This window comes from Pithys albifrons, chromosome 5, assembly GCF_047495875.1.
Source record: "Pithys albifrons albifrons isolate INPA30051 chromosome 5, PitAlb_v1, whole genome shotgun sequence".
Lineage (NCBI taxonomy): Eukaryota > Metazoa > Chordata > Aves > Passeriformes > Thamnophilidae > Pithys > Pithys albifrons.
In genome coordinates this window covers 27,014,977-27,035,606 of record NC_092462.1, presented here as the reverse complement: position 1 = coordinate 27,035,606, position 20,630 = coordinate 27,014,977, and the positions used below count along the sequence as shown (strand labels likewise).

The window sequence follows — 20,630 nt, the reverse complement described above, 5'->3', positions numbered from 1 at the left end:
TGAAAAAAGAAAGGTCGTAATAACTACTTCTCTGTGACTTTTAAACTGCATCACTTGAGTTTCTGCAATTAATCTCATCGTACCTCCACGGAAACTACTTTTCTTTTCAGAACTTTAAAAGTACAAAGTTTATGTATTGAAAACCACTTTATTTGTTGTTTCATAAAATAAAATTGAAGCACTAATAAGCTGTTTCCAACAACATTCATGGGCTACACCAATAAGATGCCAAAATCTGAGAAATGCTAACTGTAACAATATATTTATTTTCATTGTAAAACAATATAAAACAAAACATAAAAAATTTAAAATCCAATAAATTAATAAATGGTTCAGACACTAATAACTTAATATTGTCATCTTCTACATGAAAGTTCTGCAAGCATAAATTTGATAACCCAATTTTCATAATTTTAGAAAAGTACAGACATTGCTTCACCTAGAACTGCAGAATTCCTCAAATGGAACAACGAATTAAATATCAAACATTAATCCACTAGATTATACATACCTGTTTGAGAAGAGCCAAAATATAGAGTGGAAACAGCTTGAGGGAATTTGGTGCTATCAGCATGGACTGCTGCAGATTTGAGGCAGTTGACATGTATGCTGCCAAGGAGTCTACCACAGCATTAACTAAGGCATCTCTTGCATCTGCAAGACTAGATGAAACTGAGCGATCCACAGCTGTCAGGTTAGAAGGAAATAAGAAGTTACCAGAGATGGCCTCATTTGGCCCCTTGAATTTTGAAAATATTAGTTGTACTTTTGGGTTATGTTTTCAGACTAAAAAAACCCAAACACATACCCGTGGTCCTAACATTTTTAGGAGTAAATCAGATGACTGTCCATACTGGAACTCACTTTCACAATGCTTAAATACAGTGTGTCTAATTTCAGCTCCACAGTTTGTACTCTTGGAGAATTTTTGAAGCTGTCATACATAGCTAAGTCTAAATATAAATCCTGTTTTAAATCTTACACAAGTAACTTAGCTATTGCTGAAACTCTGCTGGCCTGACAACCAAGATAAGATTTGCACAAATTAATGTTGATTTCCGCCTCCCACTCCAACATTTCTTCCACTATTTCAGTGGCGTAACTGTGACAGGTGTAAATCCAGCTTCACCTTCTGAGTGAAGGGCTGAGCAAGGGCTGGAAATTCTTTGGTTGGAGGAAGCCACCTGCTGGACTGAATGCGCATTTAAGAGGAGATTGCAGAATGGTTTAGGTTGGAAAGGACCTTAAAGATAATCTAGTTCCAGCCCCAAAAGATGCAGAAGTATTATTTCTTTCTTATAATTGATTTCACTATTAATACACAACATAGGATATACTAAAATGCAGCACAGAGTTCATACATGTTCAATGTCAGAGATCCGTCTATGAAACACCTTCAAATATGGGACAAGTAAGAACCCTCAACCCAGCAGCAACAGAACAGAAGCACAGAAAACTAGGTTCTTGGATACACTGTAGTCAGAAGTTGCCTTTTAGTCTCCAGCAACCCACTAAACTGAGTAACTGGTTCTTAAGTAACCCTAGAATGCTTAAGTTTGAGAGATCAACCACGGTCACAATACAAAAATGAGAGTTTTGATCCATGGGTATTATGATTCTTTGTCCTTTAATAACTTCTAGAAAACAATTTATAAAAATTACGGTCAACCAAGTATTCAGAACAAGGAATATTACACTTCACAGTTTTGGCATAACTTTGTCATCTTTTGCATTCTCAGGCTTCACCGTCCTTCAGTTTAATACTCAGGCTTCATCCAGTATTTCATTTAAATGGTTGGTAAAATTAAGAACATACAAAAAATACTTCCTGGTCTGTACTCACCCATGTTGGCTAAGAGGCAGACAACGGCCTGTACATCCGCACCTGCATATACATCAGCCAGTGAACTTACTACTGGCAAGCAAAGTGTGTGCACTCGAATGCGACGTTCACCTAACAGAAATCAGTGGAAATCATTATGCGTTACCTCCTGGTAGAAGTATACAAACTGGATCACTACACCACATCTCTCATCTAAGATGCACCCACTTTGTAAAAACATACCAGTCAGGAAACTGATGTAACACTGTCTCTCATTCCTGTCTCAACCTGTTCAGATTCTGCTTTAAAGCAGTACATGTTGATAACACAAAGAAGTTTGTAACATCCACAGTGTCTTGATCCTACAAATGAAGTACGTGGATTTTCACCTCAAAATTTTGTGGCATCTTCCACCACAGAAATTAGCTGCTGTTCTTTAATGCCTATGCAATGTAGTAGCAACTAATTCCAATTCAAAGATCTATGAATTTGGACAAAGTGCCTGCCAAACATGTTACTGTTTATAACACTGGTGTGACTTCTAAGGATTCTTGATGAATCCGATGCAAGATGGAGATGAATTACATTAGCCCATCAAAATAGCCTTTATAAGGATTTACATTATGGGATTAACTGCCAAGTAGGCTCTCTAGCCTTGAAAGGATTCTCTTAGGGTATAGAGAACAACAAAAGGCTGTGGAACTAACTATGCAAACCTTATCTTATAAAAAGAAACAAAAAGCCCACTGGCGAATTAATTTGAATTTATTTACCTTTGCTGGAAGTATACAAAAGTGCTGTTTGAAAACAAACTAAAGATGTGTCAGTCAGACTTTCCTCGATGGACATTTGTACTGCAAATCCAGCATCAGGATTGACATTGGCAAGGGACAATAAATCAGTAGATCGTACAAAAAAGTTCCCATGAAAAGTATGTATTGAAAGACCTAGAAGTAGATTAAATAATTCAGAGTGAGGTTAAAACAGCATGGAAAACTCTTATCAATAACTAAACCCCACAGCCCTCAAGCTAGGTTTAAGAGTACATTAAAAATTCCATTATGCAAAATCAATTCCACAAATCATTAGACATTTCATCATGATCCAGTAGAGTTCATGTTTGATTCTGAACACTCCAAACTGAATGATGCCCTTACACTACACGTCAACTTAAAAGTGAAACAGTGCCATCAACTAAAGAAGAAAACAAAAAACAAAATACCAAAAGCTAATGTAACTTATATAAAGAAATAACTACCATACTCTTCAAACAAAGTGAAATAACATGAGATTTAATGTTGCTAAAGACTTAAGCACATTCAAAATGATCACTAAAATGCTTACGCCAACTTTTCCATATGAATCAGTATTTAAGACGTACCTTTTGTACATCTTATGCGCATAACTGCTTCAAATCCAATCTTTCTTGTAAGGTACCTTTTCAGGTCTTTTTGCAACTTTTCGGCCTGAGCAGGATTATGGCTACGATGGAAAGATGGATAGTAATAGATGCATCCTGCAGAATATTTGGACATGCAAGCTGTGAAGGAAGAAAAGATATGGTTAAGAGGTAAAGTTGTTACCTGAAGTCAGGGCACAAAAATTGCATGCGGCCTTCTGCAAGTCTTATCTATGTTCATCTTTTTCTTCGCATGACCCACATCCATAAGACAATGAGAACTGGCCCAGCTTCAGACCACTGATGACAGCAAGGACTCACCCCAATAAACAAGGACCTAAGTATACACAGAGCTCAATAAATATGCTACCTTTGGCAGCTGAGACTGAAGGGCTTGGAGAAAAATTTAATGGTGCAGAGGCAAAATGAAGTGTGAGCACAGAGACAAATCTTGGATTAATATCAAAAGATGAAAACTCTATTCTACCCCATCATTAAACTTTATTGCTTGCCATCTGGTTGTTTCCTGTTCTTGATCAGGAGAGTACATTCTCATGAACTGTGAAATCCTAGAGTAACTGGTCCAATATTATGAAAACAGTATTCCTATTCTTTACAGCTATCAACTTCCAAATCAATTCCATTGCAGCATGAGCTGCAATTCCAAAAGTGCAAGAATATTTACATGATTTAAGAATTTCTGAAGTAGCCTGTGCTTCTAAAGAAAGACAATAGTGCAGAAAGAGGGAATGAGGTACTCCTTACCAAGAGACGCTAGATCAGAATATTGTGAACTTAAGAGAAATAAATCCACAGCAGTCTGCTGGCCTGAACAGTCCAGTGCCAACTTCTTATAAAAGTCCGTTGCTGGACCAAGATGTTGGACCACCTTTAATGAATAAATTATACAGGGAAGAGTTAAGAAAACAATTGCAACAATGCAAGACTTCATGGAACAAGACATACTATTCAGCAGCAAAATATCATAAGGAAGTTTCATTTAAACAGTAACTTACAAGCATTCTGACCTGTAGAAATTATGCTCCGTATTATTTAAGTTTGCCTTTACAAGCAGTTATGATACTCCTTTCAAGGATGTTTATGTACTCATACAAATAAACATTCATGCAACTATGTTACACTTACTGGATGCTGTGAACTACAAGGCCATAAAAATAGCAAAAAATCACGTTTTAGGTCATCAATTTAAATATCCACACTGATCAAAAACTCAGGTTGATATTAACAGAATCAGAAATATTTGCAGCTTCTTTTGCTTTCCAAGAAAAACTACAAAGCAAAAGCCAAAAGACAGCACTTTGAAACAAGTAACATCACACATACACGTGTTATCTTAAATGCACAAACATAGACGTAATTTAATTTATTGAACTGCTATAAACAAAAAGCAAGTACGGATCTGCAGAACTATGTGTGTCAGAAAGACATGGACAGTCCTCAGTCTCACAAAATGAATATTAAGGGAAGTTTTTTACCTTTGTGCTTGACCTTTGATTGGGATCTTCTCTGGAATGCAAAAGCCCTGCTCCCAAAGATGGTAACTGAGTTTGAAAGACAGATATCCGACCGCCTGTTGGAGACATCAGCTTAAATGCAGCCTGGAGAGCAGGGCCCAACGCACTGTGTGTTTCTCTTGTATTGGTGAACATATTTGGTAATGCATTCAACAGATCTTTTATCAGCTGCAGAACAGATTGAAAGGTGTTATATGAGATTTTTACAAGTTTGAGATTTTCTGCTGTTTCTAAAAAGCTGTATTGCCATAACTGAAGTGGCACACTCTGTACCAAATATTTCAGGTTAGTTTTAATACAGAAAGGAAAACAAAGTCATAACTTCAAAAGCTATGATGTATCAAACAAACAACGTGTAATACTTCTATAATTAAAAACTAGCATTGGAACTACATATTATGAAGATAAGCTTGAATTCAAAGTTTAACAGGAACATCCATTTTGAAGATTCAGTTCTTTAAATTTAATTGCCTATTTTAAGGAATCATACCTCTTTGCTTTCATGGAGATTTACAAGCAAACTATCTGGTGTAGGCAGGAAAATATCTGCAGGGAGAATGGAAAAAACATTTTATGAAAGAAAAAAATAACATTAAAATAGAACAAAATATTTCATTGCCCACTGCTACATATACCATGAAATAGTCTACTTTTCTGATATGTGTGTTAGAGAGAATACAGTCTGGACAAAGCTTATCTTATTCAAAGCAAAATTAATGTTTGAAATTCACATTTTAAACATATCCCACTCTACAGTCAGTGCAAAACTATTTTTCCAAAATATATTCACTAAACATTCAGTAACATTGACCAAATACCAGAATAGTTGAGAGATTCTAATCTTTCTTCTGGGAAGTATGTATGGCCAAACTTCGCGAACGAAGATTTGGGAAGGGCTCTCCCCAGGTGGGTGTGCCCTTCCAGCCTGTGCAGTGGATTTTTTAGGTAAGGCACAGCGTGCGCAGAACTGGCCCCACCGTTTAAGTCCTGAGGTTCATCTGCCACGGCCGAGCGAGCTTGGACGGTGCCAGTGAAGTCCTCAGGACTAGAACCTACAGCACCCGGCATTTCCCAGGAGGTCTCTCATCCAAGTACTAATCCGGGGCTGACCCTGCTCAGCTCCCGAGATGTGACGGGATCGGATGTCAGGGAGGCATTTAACTGCCCTTCTTCTGGGGAAGAAAAAAAAAAAAAAGGTTCTCAAAAGTTCAGCTTCCATTTTCTTTTTACTTACCATCAATATCTGAGACAATCAGCATCTGAGGCTGAGATAAACCTTCTTGCAAGTTGTAAAACTGAACAGTGCTGTCAAACGTTATGAACCCTATTCTTGTTCTTGAGTCTCCAGGCAGCCTGAAGCATTGAAAAATACACTATTAAGCCCTAAATCTCAAGACATACACATACTCAGAGCTCCTGCTTATGTTAGCAGAAACTCAGCTCATGCACAGGAGCAAAAGAAAAACGTAAGAAAGGAGATCTGAAACATGAATACAAGTCATATTCCCTCAGTATTTTCTGCAAAGCTGGGATAACGATAGTTTACAAGACCAAGTGTTATGGATGAGCACTCACTAATATACTGATGTTTTGCTCCAAAAGAGAACTTAGTAGTTTCATTTAAACATTATACTGAAACATGAAAGAAGGTAATTCTTCAAGAAAAAACAGTGCATTCTGCTCTTTTGTAATTCAAAAGGCCCATTTACTAATGTAGTTACAGAGTACTTACAACTCTAAACCAAAATCCAATGTCTCTACAATGCAACATGGTTGTTACTCATGGGGACCATATTTCAGTGCATGGCATTAAAAATACAAAATTAAAAACTAAATGAGGTTTCTCAAATAAAATATAAAACATCAGCAAGTGCTGAAAACCATGATGGTGACCAAAAGCAATTGATGCAAGTATTGTTGTTACCATCTAGGTATATAAATGAACTGGATGTACTGATTTTCCTATAAACTTTGCATGGGATTTTCCTAAAATAATTTAGCATGTTTCTGAGAATCTGTTAACAAAACAACCAAAAAAAAACTGAACACAGAAAGACCAAATCAATAAATGGAAGAACATATTGGTTTCTTCATGAGAAATTAAAATCAAGTTCCCAAGAAAAACTCATAGATAGGAATTTCAAAGGCAAAGCCTTCACAGGATTTGCTGTCAAAAGACATGAACACAGTAAAGCTTATTAACCCTCACTCAAAAAGCATCAGCAACAATCCCGTGCATGCTATCCCAGTGCAAAAATGCGAACAGTTAGAAAGAGGCACAGGTAGATCAAGGCAACCATGATCTAAAAAAACCGAACTGACAACACAACGCACCTAGGCAGTCTCACACTAGTGGTTACAACATTTCAGTATGCAGCACCTTAGCCATTTCAGCACAAGAACTGGACAATTTAATCTTCCAATTTAGTTAATTTTGTTGGTGTTGTCAGGGGAGAACATTGCAGTTTATAGCTCTCTGTACAATCAACATGTTGCTAGAAGTTATAGCTAAATATTCTTTGCAGATAAGTAAATTATATGCAGATACAACTTTAATCACATGCAGGAAATAAAGCTCTCACCATGTAAATTGCTCCCACAGCTGGTGTGGGTTTTGTTCTATTTTTAAAGAGACGTAGGCTACATTGCATAATTCCAGACAACTGAACTTCTGTCTTTTAGGGACTGCATGTTTAGACACTATATGCAAGTTTTCTTCAGAATTGTAAGTTACTATTGTTCAAAACAACATGTTAACTGATTTGAAAAGGTTATTTATATTCTTACTTGTCTAGGTTTTCCAGCAATGACTGGCAGACTATTGTCAAATATCCAGCCTCCACTGCATTATGAGACACATCTAAAACAAATAAATATACTGCAGGCTGAGGAGGACGAAGCTACAAAGTAAAAAAAAAAAGTTTTAAAATCATATTAAAAAAAATGTTAAAATTGATTAATCATTAGAAAGGGAAGTGGGAAAAGGGAATACTTAGAAAAATGCAAGGTATACAGTATGCAAGAAAAGTCATTTACGAAGCACCATGCCAATAGACTTAACCACAATTCCCAGTGGTTAATAACTCCTATTTGTAATAAACATACAATGTAATACTCCAGGAAAAAAATTTGGTATTTTAGTCCCTTCTTCCAACAGTCAACTCAGACATGACATTTATGAAAGATACATAATTCATTCTTTAAAACTCCACTGTTTAGGAAAATTTGAGGCTAAGTAAATTTGCTTGTTATTCCATTAATGGGCTTTCACAATCTCCTCAAAATGACAGGGAAAGCCAGAAATTACATACATCAGATTCAAACCTGACTGTGCCACATTAAATGGACAACACCACACACTGAACTGCCTTTAACTGACAAGCCTCTGAACATCTGCATTAGCCAAAACACAAAGTAAGAATTTTAATTATTCTTTAGTGTTAAGAGGGCCTTCACAGGAAAATTAATACACACCACTGGAGCAATATGCAACATTAATTTCAAATGCTTTTATATTAACATGCAACTGCTGTTGAAGTTACCATGAAAACTTTTTTTACCATATAGTCTGAGGAAGCAATGAATTCCACTGTAGAATTTTGCACTTCTGGCCGTTTATGAGGCTCTCCATAAGAACGAGTCAGAGGATTGTACATAAATTCTTCAGGAACTATGGAAAAAAAAATTCCCCCACAAATACAGATTATAGTTTTGTCAGCAAATAAAAACTATTATTGCAGCTACAAGCAAAGTAATGTGGACACATTTCAATTATCACAACAGGAAAAAATTCACATTAAGGTTACATAAAATCAAGGAACATTTCAAAAATCTCAAGCAACATCAAAGTTAAGTAATTGGAAAGAAAAGTTTTATTTTAAATAGCAATATATCCCCAACTATAAAACAACAATGCAAATACAGCATTTCACAACAAGCAGCAATCTGTATTGCTTCTCATAACCTGGTCTGGATTGCAGACAGTAGTAGCTGTTTCCATTTGCATATTGCAATAGCAGTCAATGGAATAAGACAAATTTATTATACAAGTAACTGGCATGATATAAATACATTTTCTTCATCTCCCAGAAGATTGCAAAATAACCTTTTGCTTCAAAAAAAATGCCTATCTCACTTAAGATGGTTTTTGAAATCTCTGGATAACCTACATTTTTATCTGAAGTACCCCATGGACTAGTATTATGCAAATGCTTGAAAGGAATACTATAAATGCAAGCATCTCCTGCTACAGAAACTTACCATCATTAACTCTATAGCACAGATTGCATTTCCACCTCCTCTGATCAATGAAAGAAACAAAAGGGTTGATATATGTCCTGCAGGATCTGCATCTCACTATTGTGCTTGATGTTATTACTGGTAATTGCTAAAAACAATGGAAAGCTGTCACCAAGGTACATAATACATTTTATGGGAAAACATCACTGTGCAGTACAGTTCATAAATGCTTCATAAGATTACATAAGCAATCATTTTTCCTTTTAGCTTTTTAGTTTATTTTCATACAGAGTAATTACGATGTCTTACTAAAACAACCTCCTCTTTAAAATTAGAAGAAATAACATTTAATTATTGTCTTAATCGACTCTCACAAAGATGTAGTAAGATTTTAAATGAAATTAGTTTAAAAGAGGAATTATGAAAGACAGGATCACTTTGAGTAACTAAGTATGACAGACAGAAAACCTCACACAACGAACACACAATTTACAAAAAGAAGTTATTCCTGGTTTTACATAAATACTAATAAATCAGATGCAGAGGAGTTGCTTAACAGTTATAAATACAGCTTCAATCTTATCTTGTGCTTATTTTCTACTGACGGCATTTATCAGGCCAGTAATACACTCAACATGAGCACCTCTCTTCAAAAGGGCTCTGTAAACACCTTTTTAAGAGGTATCTGACAGCTGTGAGCCCACCACACAGAGCAATAATTCACTGCTTCGGAGAATCACAGGCAAGTAAAGATTTCCAACAACAAGGAAAAACTTCTGAAGAACTTCTCCAAAGCTTCTCCATTGTGAATTTCAATGAAGTAGCGATTTCAAGGCTTTTTCCCCCATTCTTTTTTCCCCAAAAGATGATTTTGGTACTTCTATGAAATTTAGGACTTATAGTTCATTGTATTTTTTTGGTTTGAATGAAAAGAGGACGAATGCATATATTAAATACATACACAAAAAAAATAAAAAAGGATACTTTACTGTTAGGTCCCTGAAGGGATGCAGCAACAAACCCAAAGGAAGCTTAGCTTTGTTTAACAAAGCCTGTGTTTGTGGAATGTTTGTCAATGTACATCGAAATGAGCTGAAAGGAAATAAAAACATCATATTGAAAATGCAATTTTAAAAGATGTTAAAAACATTGTGTTAACATCTGCTTTTAAAGAACTTAGAAATTTAAGAAATCCTGTGGTTTACAAAGTTGATTTAATAAAAAACCAAATGCAAAGAGATTTAAAAAAGGTCTTCTAAAGAAACGAAAAATACTCCCCTGCTCCCCACTTTAGTAGTTCATCAGTGCGAACATACCAACACTAACTTGCAATAAAGAATCAGAACTGCTTTGAGTACCACACTCAATGTAAAACTATGTATTTTTCTGTTCATTATAAAGGTTTTTCCCAGTGAAGAAACTACAGAAGGAATACAGTATTTACTAGTGTTCAGAAAGCAATATTTATATAAGAAAACAGTAGAAAAGGATCCCAAATACTGAGATAATCAAAATCTTCTCTTTTATGTAACACAGAGGATGGACTTCAAGCTAATTTAATGGACACAAAAAAACACAAAGTACAAACAGTGCTGTCCAAAGTGTTCCACACTTAAGGATGATTTCTAGGCTCTCAGTTTCCTGATGGGACCACATGTTGCCACTAGAGCAGAAAGAACACTGAGTCTCTTTGGGGCAATGAAGAATACTTATTTTGGAATTACAAATAAGATCTTTGGGGAATAGCACTTTCCACTGTACCAAGCTGCACTTGGGATAGTTGACAATACTGCTTATTGTTAATTAGAAGTGAAAGGATACACCATGGTTGCAGAATTGCCACAGTAAAATACAGTCATACTTTATTCAATGTATTCAGGCATGATCATAACACTTTTCTGGAATAAATCCCATCCAATATTACAAAAATATTGTATGGCATGTAGTGCATAACATTAATCCTTAATAAAAGATTTTTTTTAATGGATAAAACAAAGTGAAGATTAAACAGACTTCTTAAAACGTTAAGAAAAAACCTACACTCCCACTGCATATAATGTATTCTAATGACAGGACAGTTTCAACACTTGTGTTAAGGATGCAGAGGAGAAACTTATTTTCAAATGAAAGAGGTTTCATTAACTCATCATTAAGATTTAAAGTCAGGAGTCAATTTAGACCTTTTTGACATTTAAAATAATTATTAGTCACTGAAAAACATAAGATGCTGTTCTAGACACAGTACACTTACTCTGGACTGCAGTTTAATTTTCTAAGTTCAGAATTCAAGTTAGGCACAGGTACTGGAACCGAGGACACCGGCAAAATATTTCTATCATGTGTAAGGTTTACTGGTCTCAAGCTGTCTGGCTGCTGAGAATGCTGAAGACTTAACCCTCCTAAGGAAGAGGACAGCTGGTTCACACCTGGATATTGCTGAAAGAGGTAAGAGCATGACAAACAGATAAACACACAATCATGTTTAAGAAACAACCTTAAACCTTGCAGTCCCCTTTCTTCCAGACACGTATCAGAAAAAGATACAGCAGCAATTAGTAACAAACCCAAACAAAAGAGAAGAGAGCTGTATGGTAGAAATTCAAAAATGCTACGACAAATGTGACATACCTTCCAAATATGTATCATCAGACAAAATTTGAATTTATGACATAAATCGACAGGAACTCACACATAATCCTTCAGTCTCTCCAGGGACAAGAAAACAAGTTGCTAGAAGGACTGACACAATTTCCCTCCCTCCACTATGCAAGGTAACTTTTGGTGCAATGTAACTTTTCCAAGGTACACACACTGCTTTTATATATTTATTTTAAATTAAAATGCCATAGAAGAGGAGGAAAGGTTACATTGGAAGGCAGCTTTGTGGTTTGGCAGTGTAATGCCTTGCTCAAGCAAGGCTAACTTAAAAGTTAGTTTAGGTTGCTCATATAGACTTGTCCAGCTGAGTCTTGATAATATCTAAGAATTGATGTCACAGCAAAACCTGTTCTAGTGTTTCCTCACTCCCATCCTGAAGAATTTTCTCCTTATATGTCCAATGAGAATTCACTTGCTGTTCACTTGCTGTAGAAGAACTGCTGTTCTTCTACTGTCTGGTCCTGATAAGAGCCTACTTCAATCTTGTGTTACAGTGAGGATGAAGCCAATCTTTTCAATAGGGGGAAAAAAAATGGAAATTCTTCCAGGTCTCATTTTGCATTACCTCTGTAACAGTGAAAGTGTCTTTGGATATTATGGTGCTATGCTCAGATCAGTAAGGAATTTTGACACCTACAACAGTTTCACTGTATTTGCCAACTGGCCCTTATTTCAGAGAGCGGGATTTGCAGATCAAAATGTTTCTTTTTGTTGACCCCTTCACACACACATTTCTCTGCACTGCTTTAGCATCTGTATTTTGTCTCTTCTTCAGACTGCACTGCACTCAGGTGATTCACATGTATGATGAGTCCGGTGACTGTACATAATTTTTTGGATGTTTAGTGCTCTCTATCAGAAAAACACAACAGATGCAGTCAGCCTGCTCCTCCACACACCCAGCACACGCTCTATAAAGCTCTTTTATCTGGACCCCCTGCTGTGCCTTGCTCATAAGGTCATTTAATGCTTGAGAGCATAGCCTATAGCAGTGTTCAAATATATACTGATCAAGTACTTCCCTATTCTTCTTCATGGTTTTCTATCAATAAAGTCAAGCTCTTTGAAACACCAAACCTTAAAACTGTGGATGTTCCTAATAACTGGTGAAGCAAACTTGTTAAGCATAACTACTTGGAGGCACACTTAAGATTTTCACTCAAAAGCCTTCCAGTAAGTTTAGGTACAGACCTATGACATCATTATTATACGTAACATTTGTTGCTCAGAAACTGTAAAAATAAAATAGAAAATATGAAAATAAAGTAGAAACATATCATGCAGAGGAGGAATTTACTTAATGAATTAACTTTTAAATTAAAAATACAAACCTGTGGATAGTGCTGAAAACCAGGATGGTTTCCTGGATTACTGGGCTGCACAGGAGCAGGTGGTGTTGCATTTTGGTAGCCAGGCTGCAGTGCTGGATATCCATAACCAAAGGGCTTTGAAGCTTTTGATGTTTGTGGGACAGATGGAGCAGGAGCTGGGCTGCTGGTCACAGAACGTGTATCTGGATGTACAAAAGAAATTCCATAGATATTGAATATACTTCCTATTTCCTGCTTAATTTAAATGTAAACTCCTAAATGCTTTATAAACATTTCCATTTTCTCATTATCCATCAAGTCATTTTTCTGCACAGAAAAAAAAAATTAGCAAGGAAGATAACTGCAATTATACTGACAAAGATGAAATATATGGGAAAATGATCATAGTCTCATGTTAATGCTAACAAAATGTTATTTCACAAAAAGAAGAGACAACTTGAAAAAAATGGATTTCGATTGAATAAAAAGAAAAACCTCTTAGAACCACCATTTATTCCAACATATACATTTGATATAAACCAGAAGAAAGCATTCATGCTTAAGTCTCTGCTGTATCACTTCTGAATACTTGTCAAAACATAAGGCTAGAATCATGCTATAATTCTACAATTACTACATTAAAAGCTTTGTCCACATTTGGAGAATACTTTGGTCAGCTTAGCTTTATGTTTTAACAGTATTATAAGTGGTAGAGGAGAAACTAAGCATGAATGGTCCCTTTTGCAGTTATAACTCTGAATCAAGTTTCTCCTGTATGTTCCTACATCAGAGTTTAGTTCCACTATTTTTAAGTCAAACTGAAAGTAAGACACAGACCTAAATTCACAGAGAACTTAACAGTTGTAAAGAGATGAAACTACTCTTTAGAAATGTCTGCAAATGTGAGCTAAGTTTCAGAAGAATTTAAGCTTGGTAAAATCCACTAGGAAAACTGGCAAGCAAAGAAACAAAGCACTCAAGAAACCAACTGTCAAGAAACTAACAACACAAACTACCAATTAAAAAGTATTAACAGATTGAAGAAACTTAACAGTGATCCTGTTAATCTTAAAGGAAAATAGAAGGAACAAGTTATTTTTAGAATATGCCTTCAGCAGAAGCAAAATGGTGAGTTATTAGGTGAGGAGTTAGAATTTGCAATCCTGCAGCCATGTCTCTACTATCCACACTGCATAAGTTGCACCCTGACTGGACAGCAGTATCAGCTTTGAATTGACAGAGATCTTCCTTTACACAGGGACACATCAAACTAAAGCAAACTACTGTGACACTCCCAGGGGCCAGAGGAAGGAAAAAGAGCCAGAGGGGCAGGCCCTCCAAATGAATTAAAAATACTGGTTAACATACTTTGCATAGCATCTTTTCCATTTTATCCCACTATGGCAGCTCTACACATTTCAAGACCAAGACAGTCAGCTAGTAGTTTCATTTAGAACCAACCTGACAGTCCTGATGTTTTTAGAGCTAAGAATAAGTAAAATAGCAGCCATTTTCTTTAAATTAAGAAAAAGAGAAGAAGATAACCTGATCCAAGCATCTCTGCAAGCTGATATTAGTGGTCTCTCAAGATTTCTGTGTTGTGTCAGCCACTACTAGAACCTACTAATGTCGGCACCATCAGGCATACAGTATAATCTAGGAAAAAATGCTGCTTTCACACAACCTATGGAATAGTATTACTTATGATCCAGGGATTTTTTATTAAATGGTTATGTCAACTTCAGTGTTAAAACTGTGATTAAAAAAGGCATGTATGTTTTCTCTGACGATTTGCCCCATTCCTTTCATAGGCACTTCCTTTTGTCTACCTGTTAATTAACAATAAACAACATCAGAAATAATAAAAAAGCCACAAGTAAGTATTTAATAAACAATTCATAACAAACTGCTTACCTGGATAGCCACCTCCTTCCAGAGCATCATAATTGTTCAGAACAGGAGAGGCACTGCTTGTAGTAGAGGAACTATCAAGTGCTGAGGGGAGAAAATAGTTTAAGGATTTCAGAAATGGCACACTTTTGATAAATAAGAGACTGAGAATTTTTTTCTAAAAACTCTGATAGGACACTGTCCAGAAAGGTGCTGGAAAAATACCCCATCATTTCAGCTCCATGACTTGAAATACCACTGCAAAAAGGAGAGCGAGGAAGATATAACCAACATGATACTAAACACAAAGAACGACATACCCAACAAGCAGCAACAGAGATCAATGGGAAAAGGACAAAAACAGTGAAAAAAGCTGTTTCTTGAAATATTTTTTTTCCTATTAAAGCAAAAGCTCTTTTTAGAGTATATAAACTGAAGCCATGCACATTTTTAAAATAGTCCATTCATGACCTTTTTCTCAACTGGAAACAACTGAAGATTCCCATAATCTTCACTGATTATGCACCATCTCCACCTTCAAGCCAAACTGTCAAGTATTTCATTCTTCCCTCCTTTATATACTGTTTTAATTCACAGCTTGTTTTCCTTTCAAACTAAGGCTTGTATTTTTCATTATCATTGACAGAGGTCTCAGCTTCAGTCAGAATAAACAATTACTGTTGGTTCAGCCAGAATTAACGATGTACAAATAACTATCAAAATTTAACCAGACTATTTTAAAAAGCACAATGAGCACATATAGTTGTTAGTACTAAAGAGACTGCTACAGCTTCATTTTTAGTTCAGCCTATGCAAAGATCTCAAATCTTTTCTTGTAAAACACTGCAAACAAAAATGTTTTAAAACATCTCTTCCAATGCTATTTCAGGTACATTTCCAAGGAAAAAGGGCCAAGATTAACAGTTCCTTAAAGCACACCAAGCCATGATGTATGACAGAAAAAAGTCTATTTAAGAATTAAAAAAAATATAAAAGAGAATTACATATATCATTGTTGTGTCAGAACAGACTCAAGATTCACTGATGCTGTTCTGCTCAGAACAATCAACCATGACCACCACAACATCTCATTGCAAAGCTGAAAGTATTTCAAGGGAAAACTTCAACAGTGGAACATTTGAGATTTGATTGCACTTCAACTCAGATTTCCAAGTAAAGAGACTCCTGAAAACAACATCACTGACATTTAGGACACACCAATACCTTGGCACCATCATGAGTATATAAATTATTTTTGAGCATTTTGCCTTTAAAGCATTCAGCTAAAAACCGGAAATACTATTTAAAGAAACCTGTAACACTAACAGTAATGTATTATTTAAAATAAAATTTAACATGACATTCATCCAACTGTAGTTTTCAGATTTTCCTTGTGCATTTCCTTTTTTTTTTTTTTTTAAATCCTGGAGGTTATAAAAGAACATAACTGCAAGATTTTATCTTTCTGTTCCAGAAATTGAAGGAAACAGGATTTCTTATTTTGTTCACTGAGCAGGAATAGAGCTTTTAAAGCTTTGCTAAGTCCTGCTGCAGAAAAGCCAAAATATACCTTTGTTAGGTTAACAAAAAAATTAAGAATCAACACAATCCCAAGCAACCAGGATTCCAAAACCATTTTTCATAAAACCACTGGGACAGTCTGAGCCAGAAACCTGCCTACTGGACCTGTTTAGGATTTACATAAACTCCTGGTGACAGGATGCTTATTAATCAGGCAGCCTCTGTACTGAACCTGGGTGCCTCTCCACTCTTTTCCATACAATCAACCTAAGTATAAGTGATACCTGCAAGGGTACAGGCTTTAGTGACAAACAGAACTTGAGAGAAAAAGGTGGTAGGGACTATGAAACTTTGTTTAAGGAACAAAGTAAGGAGGGAAAAGTTACAACTCATAAAAAAACCCAAAACTATTGACATATTTTTTGACAGAAACTTTGGCATGGGAACCCAATGTGATCATTATTTTGATCCATTCTTCCATAGAAATAGTATGAGTACACTAAGGTATTTTCAGAATATTCTAGTTGAAACTCTGAATTATATGGCACTTATGTTTTTCTGATTAGTTACAACATGAACTATAAACTTAAAAAGAAAACCTACAAAAGTTTGCTATTCCAAATCAGTACTAAAAGCCACCACACACCAACAGGAGTAGTGTATCAGCACAAGGAATGTGCTGTTATTTCAATCTATCAACAAGGGTGGCAGCCTAATGCTTATCTCAAAAAAGCTTTTTACACTGTTACCACCCATAGAGACAGTAAAGACTTCTCTAAGTTTAAAGAAAAAACATTACTGTAATTCAAGAAACTAAGGTGGTAAGAAACATTAAACTCACAAACCCAGGCCATTATGACAAAACACAGGCAGACTCCTCGCAACCAAGTACGAAACATTTCAGTCTACGCTGGCAAATGGCTTCTTAAAAAGTTTATTGATTTTTGTTTTTGTTAAGTTTTCCTACAAAGTAAGCAGATTAAAACTGAACCTATATATGCCTGACCATAGAGATATACCTTGGGAGAAAAAACCCAACACATTAATTTACTGTCATAAAAAGCACACTTAATACCTTTCAGTATTTAGTTTAGTACCTTAACTATCAGAGTTCCCTATGCATAAAATGAGAAACAATGTTTAATGTAATGATACAAATGGCTTCTAGTTGCTTAACGTAAGCAATTATCAGTTTAAGTTCTACAGCTAGTTGTCTTCAGATAAGAGTTTAAAACCCACTGCAAATCAACATTTTAAAAATACATGAGTCTTGCAAGTTGCGAATATTATTTTGCAAGATTAATAAAACATTTGACAAAAAAAAAAGAGCCATTGTTGGCCACTACTGAACTCCTTTTTGTTTACTACACTAGTAACAGCTGGGAAATTTCTAATTAACTTGATACATGATGAGTCCAAGTGATATTTTGTCTTAAAGGAAGAAAAAGTCTCAGGGGATAGACATGTGGAGAAAACCTTGAGTAAGAAGAGAACAAGATACTGGTGTAAAGCTAAAGCCAACCTGCTTCCTCATCCTCCTCATCCTCTTCCTCATCATCTGAACTTGATGACAAGGGAGCTGGTGCAGAGCTAGCTTGATTATTAACATATCCACCATACTGCATGCCTGTGAAGTGGAAAGCACAAACATAAGAGTCAGACAGACAGGAAAGACAAGAAACGAAAGTCACAAATCATTGCATTAAAAGTGAGAGAAATCAGCTGTTCTAGAGAAAATCCCAACATGCAAATGTTAAATCTACAACACTAGAAGCAATTTTTAGTGGGCTAGTTCAGCAAAATATTAGTAGTAGATGTTAGTAGAAAAATTTGTATGTGTGTATGTCCATGTGTATAAAGAAGTTAAACACACACAGACTTTCTATATATCTATTTAATATCAGTTTGTTCACTGGAATACTTTCATAAATTAATATATAGAAAAGAATGAGTTATTTCCAGATAAACTGAAATTACGTTATGAAAATATTTAGTACTAACTTTCACTTGACAAACCTTACCCTTTTAAGACAAAGACAGTTCATGTTGCAATTCTGAACATCGTCAGAAACGAACAAAATACTCTGCTGGTGCCACATGCAAGAGCACAACACACACAGAGCACAACACAATCAGTGAAATTTAAGCTAGGTAAAACTGAAAATTTTACTTGTCTTATTTTTAAATTAATGCCTAAATTCAGGCTCACAGACCCACATTTAAACACCTAAATACACTACTCACTACTAATATCTGGAGACAATGCAAGAAATGTTACTGCTGTCACTTCCAAAGCACAACCTATTAGAATTTTTGGTTGTTTTTTATTTGTTTGCTTTTATAATATCTACTCTGCATATGTGAACAATACACAAAAGCAACACATAAATATACCATTTTAAAACAGAGTAAAGCATGCAGCAATGGCTTGTAATTTTCTACATTACTTGTTATTGATGCAATTTCAGCATCTCCAAGAAATATTAAGTTTCTCTTGTCACAAGCCAGGGTTAGCAAGGATTTTAAATATCCTTGTAGTCAGGCAGCGACATCCTAAATAAATGCAAGTGATCACTGTTTGTCTCTTAGCAATCTAATGGATTGCTATGGCAAGAAAATATCCTAACTCTTCAAAATTCTTCAAAATTTTTCAGATTCTCAGACAATTCCAGTCAAGTTTTTCCATTTCAAGTAGCCACAACAGTAAAGGCAAAATCATCCCAAGTGCAACTGAGGAGATCCAGTGCTTCAGCTTTTCCACACACCGAAAACACAGGGCTAATTTGCGTGATTTCTAGTCCCACCTATTATGAAGTTTATTGGATGCACTTGTTAAGGAGAATACAAGAAAATAATTTTCTGTGCAAAAACAGGCTAGAGCTAAGGAGACTGTGTCTTTTCTCAGGTCTGGGAGAAGCACTGAGGAATAGGACAGAACAACTGCATTATTGTGAAGGAGAAAAAAACATCTTAAAGTAATCAACATGCAAGTAAAATGGAAAAAAAGTCAGGATGACAAAAGAAAATGCACTGTAACAGAGAGAGCCAAAGTAAGAGAAGATGCACACAGTGTGAGGGTGCCAAGACAGACCTCTAGTAAAGTATCCCTTACATAGATAGGAAGAAGAAAGAAAGAATATCTACCTGGGAAGAGCATGACAATGCAAAAATTCCAAGCATGCACAGATAAAAGGACTGAATTAGTCATTCTATCCTTGTTACTTCGAAGCCTTCTGAGTATTTTTTTGAAAAAACCAAAACAATTTTCTATTGGTAAAGCTCCCCCTTTTCGAGTTACTGAACACATACGTAAAGGATGCATGTGTTCACAAAGAACACAGAAAAAAACCTGATTAAAAATAGATGCTAGTGACACAGAAGTTTAGGAATCATGAACTATGTCACTATGAATCCTCTGGAAGCAGGGGTGGTTTGACTCTTACCAGCCTTATGAGTTTGCGTAGATTTATTTTTATTGCCGACAGTACTACAGATTTCTGCCTTTAGGACAGTCCTGTGTTGTGTCAGTACCACTGCCCAGACAAAAAAATGCCTGAATTGAAAAAGTCATTGTCAGGTGAAACCTCCCATTCCAGTTCATTGCCTGGCAACGCTACCAACAGGTCAACACAGAGGAGAAAACAAACTGAAAGGCAGAAATGGTGGCTGCAAGAGCAGTTCTAAGTGACATCCTGTGCCTAATCATGTTTTCTGTTATTACAACTCAGTTCTGCTTAGTAGCTTTAACAGATTTGCCCATAATGTTAAATTTCCCACTTTTAAAACTGCAAAAGCTAATTTTGAAATCACTATTTATTTTGAGTCAGGTTATTCCATAAATCTGTCTTAAAATTCAACCACATAATTTAAATCATCACAAATTTCTTGGACTGGAAATTTCTAGACTCCATGACCAGCGTACCTGTAATACAGTAATGTTGCACTTCAAGGCTTTATCACACTGTAATTTACAGACACCCAGAAATATTGGTGAGAGGACATAAAAGATAAACTGGGGTAATAACTTACTTGTCTATGAAATAAGCCAACTATTTAGGTACTTAAAGTTCAATCACCCATATCATGGAAGACTTTAAAACATAAAGTGCACATTTTATGTGATTTAAGTTTCCTAATGGAGGCATCATCAAAACAAAAAAAAAGGAAATGATTACATGCAAATACAAACCATATTCTGAAGTTCTTTAACAACATCTCTACCCATAACCCTCCTATTTTCAACAAATTCACTACAG

General features: G+C 35.6%; 1 protein-coding gene across 3 annotated transcripts in view; it reads right to left on the bottom strand.

Moving 5' to 3' along the window:
• Positions 1–20,630, bottom strand: part of SEC24B (SEC24 homolog B, COPII coat complex component) — a 43,200-nt gene that overhangs the window by 7,853 nt on the left and 14,717 nt on the right. For 2 of the 3 annotated variants that reach the window (XM_071555985.1, XM_071555986.1), the window contains 15 exons: positions 14,878–14,958; positions 12,985–13,166; positions 11,247–11,431; positions 9,985–10,087; positions 9,017–9,143; positions 8,317–8,426; positions 7,544–7,656; positions 5,991–6,109; positions 5,247–5,302; positions 4,718–4,924; positions 3,987–4,110; positions 3,204–3,362; positions 2,596–2,769; positions 1,844–1,954; positions 512–687 (listed from right to left, as the gene is read on the bottom strand). In XM_071555985.1, the coding sequence (XP_071412086.1) occupies positions 512–687; positions 1,844–1,954; positions 2,596–2,769; positions 3,204–3,362; positions 3,987–4,110; positions 4,718–4,924; positions 5,247–5,302; positions 5,991–6,109; positions 7,544–7,656; positions 8,317–8,426; positions 9,017–9,143; positions 9,985–10,087; positions 11,247–11,431; positions 12,985–13,166; positions 14,878–14,958 (2,027 nt within the window). Of the gene's footprint in view, positions 1–511; positions 688–1,843; positions 1,955–2,595; positions 2,770–3,203; positions 3,363–3,986; positions 4,111–4,717; positions 4,925–5,246; positions 5,303–5,990; positions 6,110–7,543; positions 7,657–8,316; positions 8,427–9,016; positions 9,144–9,984; positions 10,088–11,246; positions 11,432–12,984; positions 13,167–14,877; positions 14,959–17,896; positions 18,002–20,630 lie in introns of all 3 variants that reach the window. The other variant, XM_071555984.1, reaches the window with a different exon arrangement.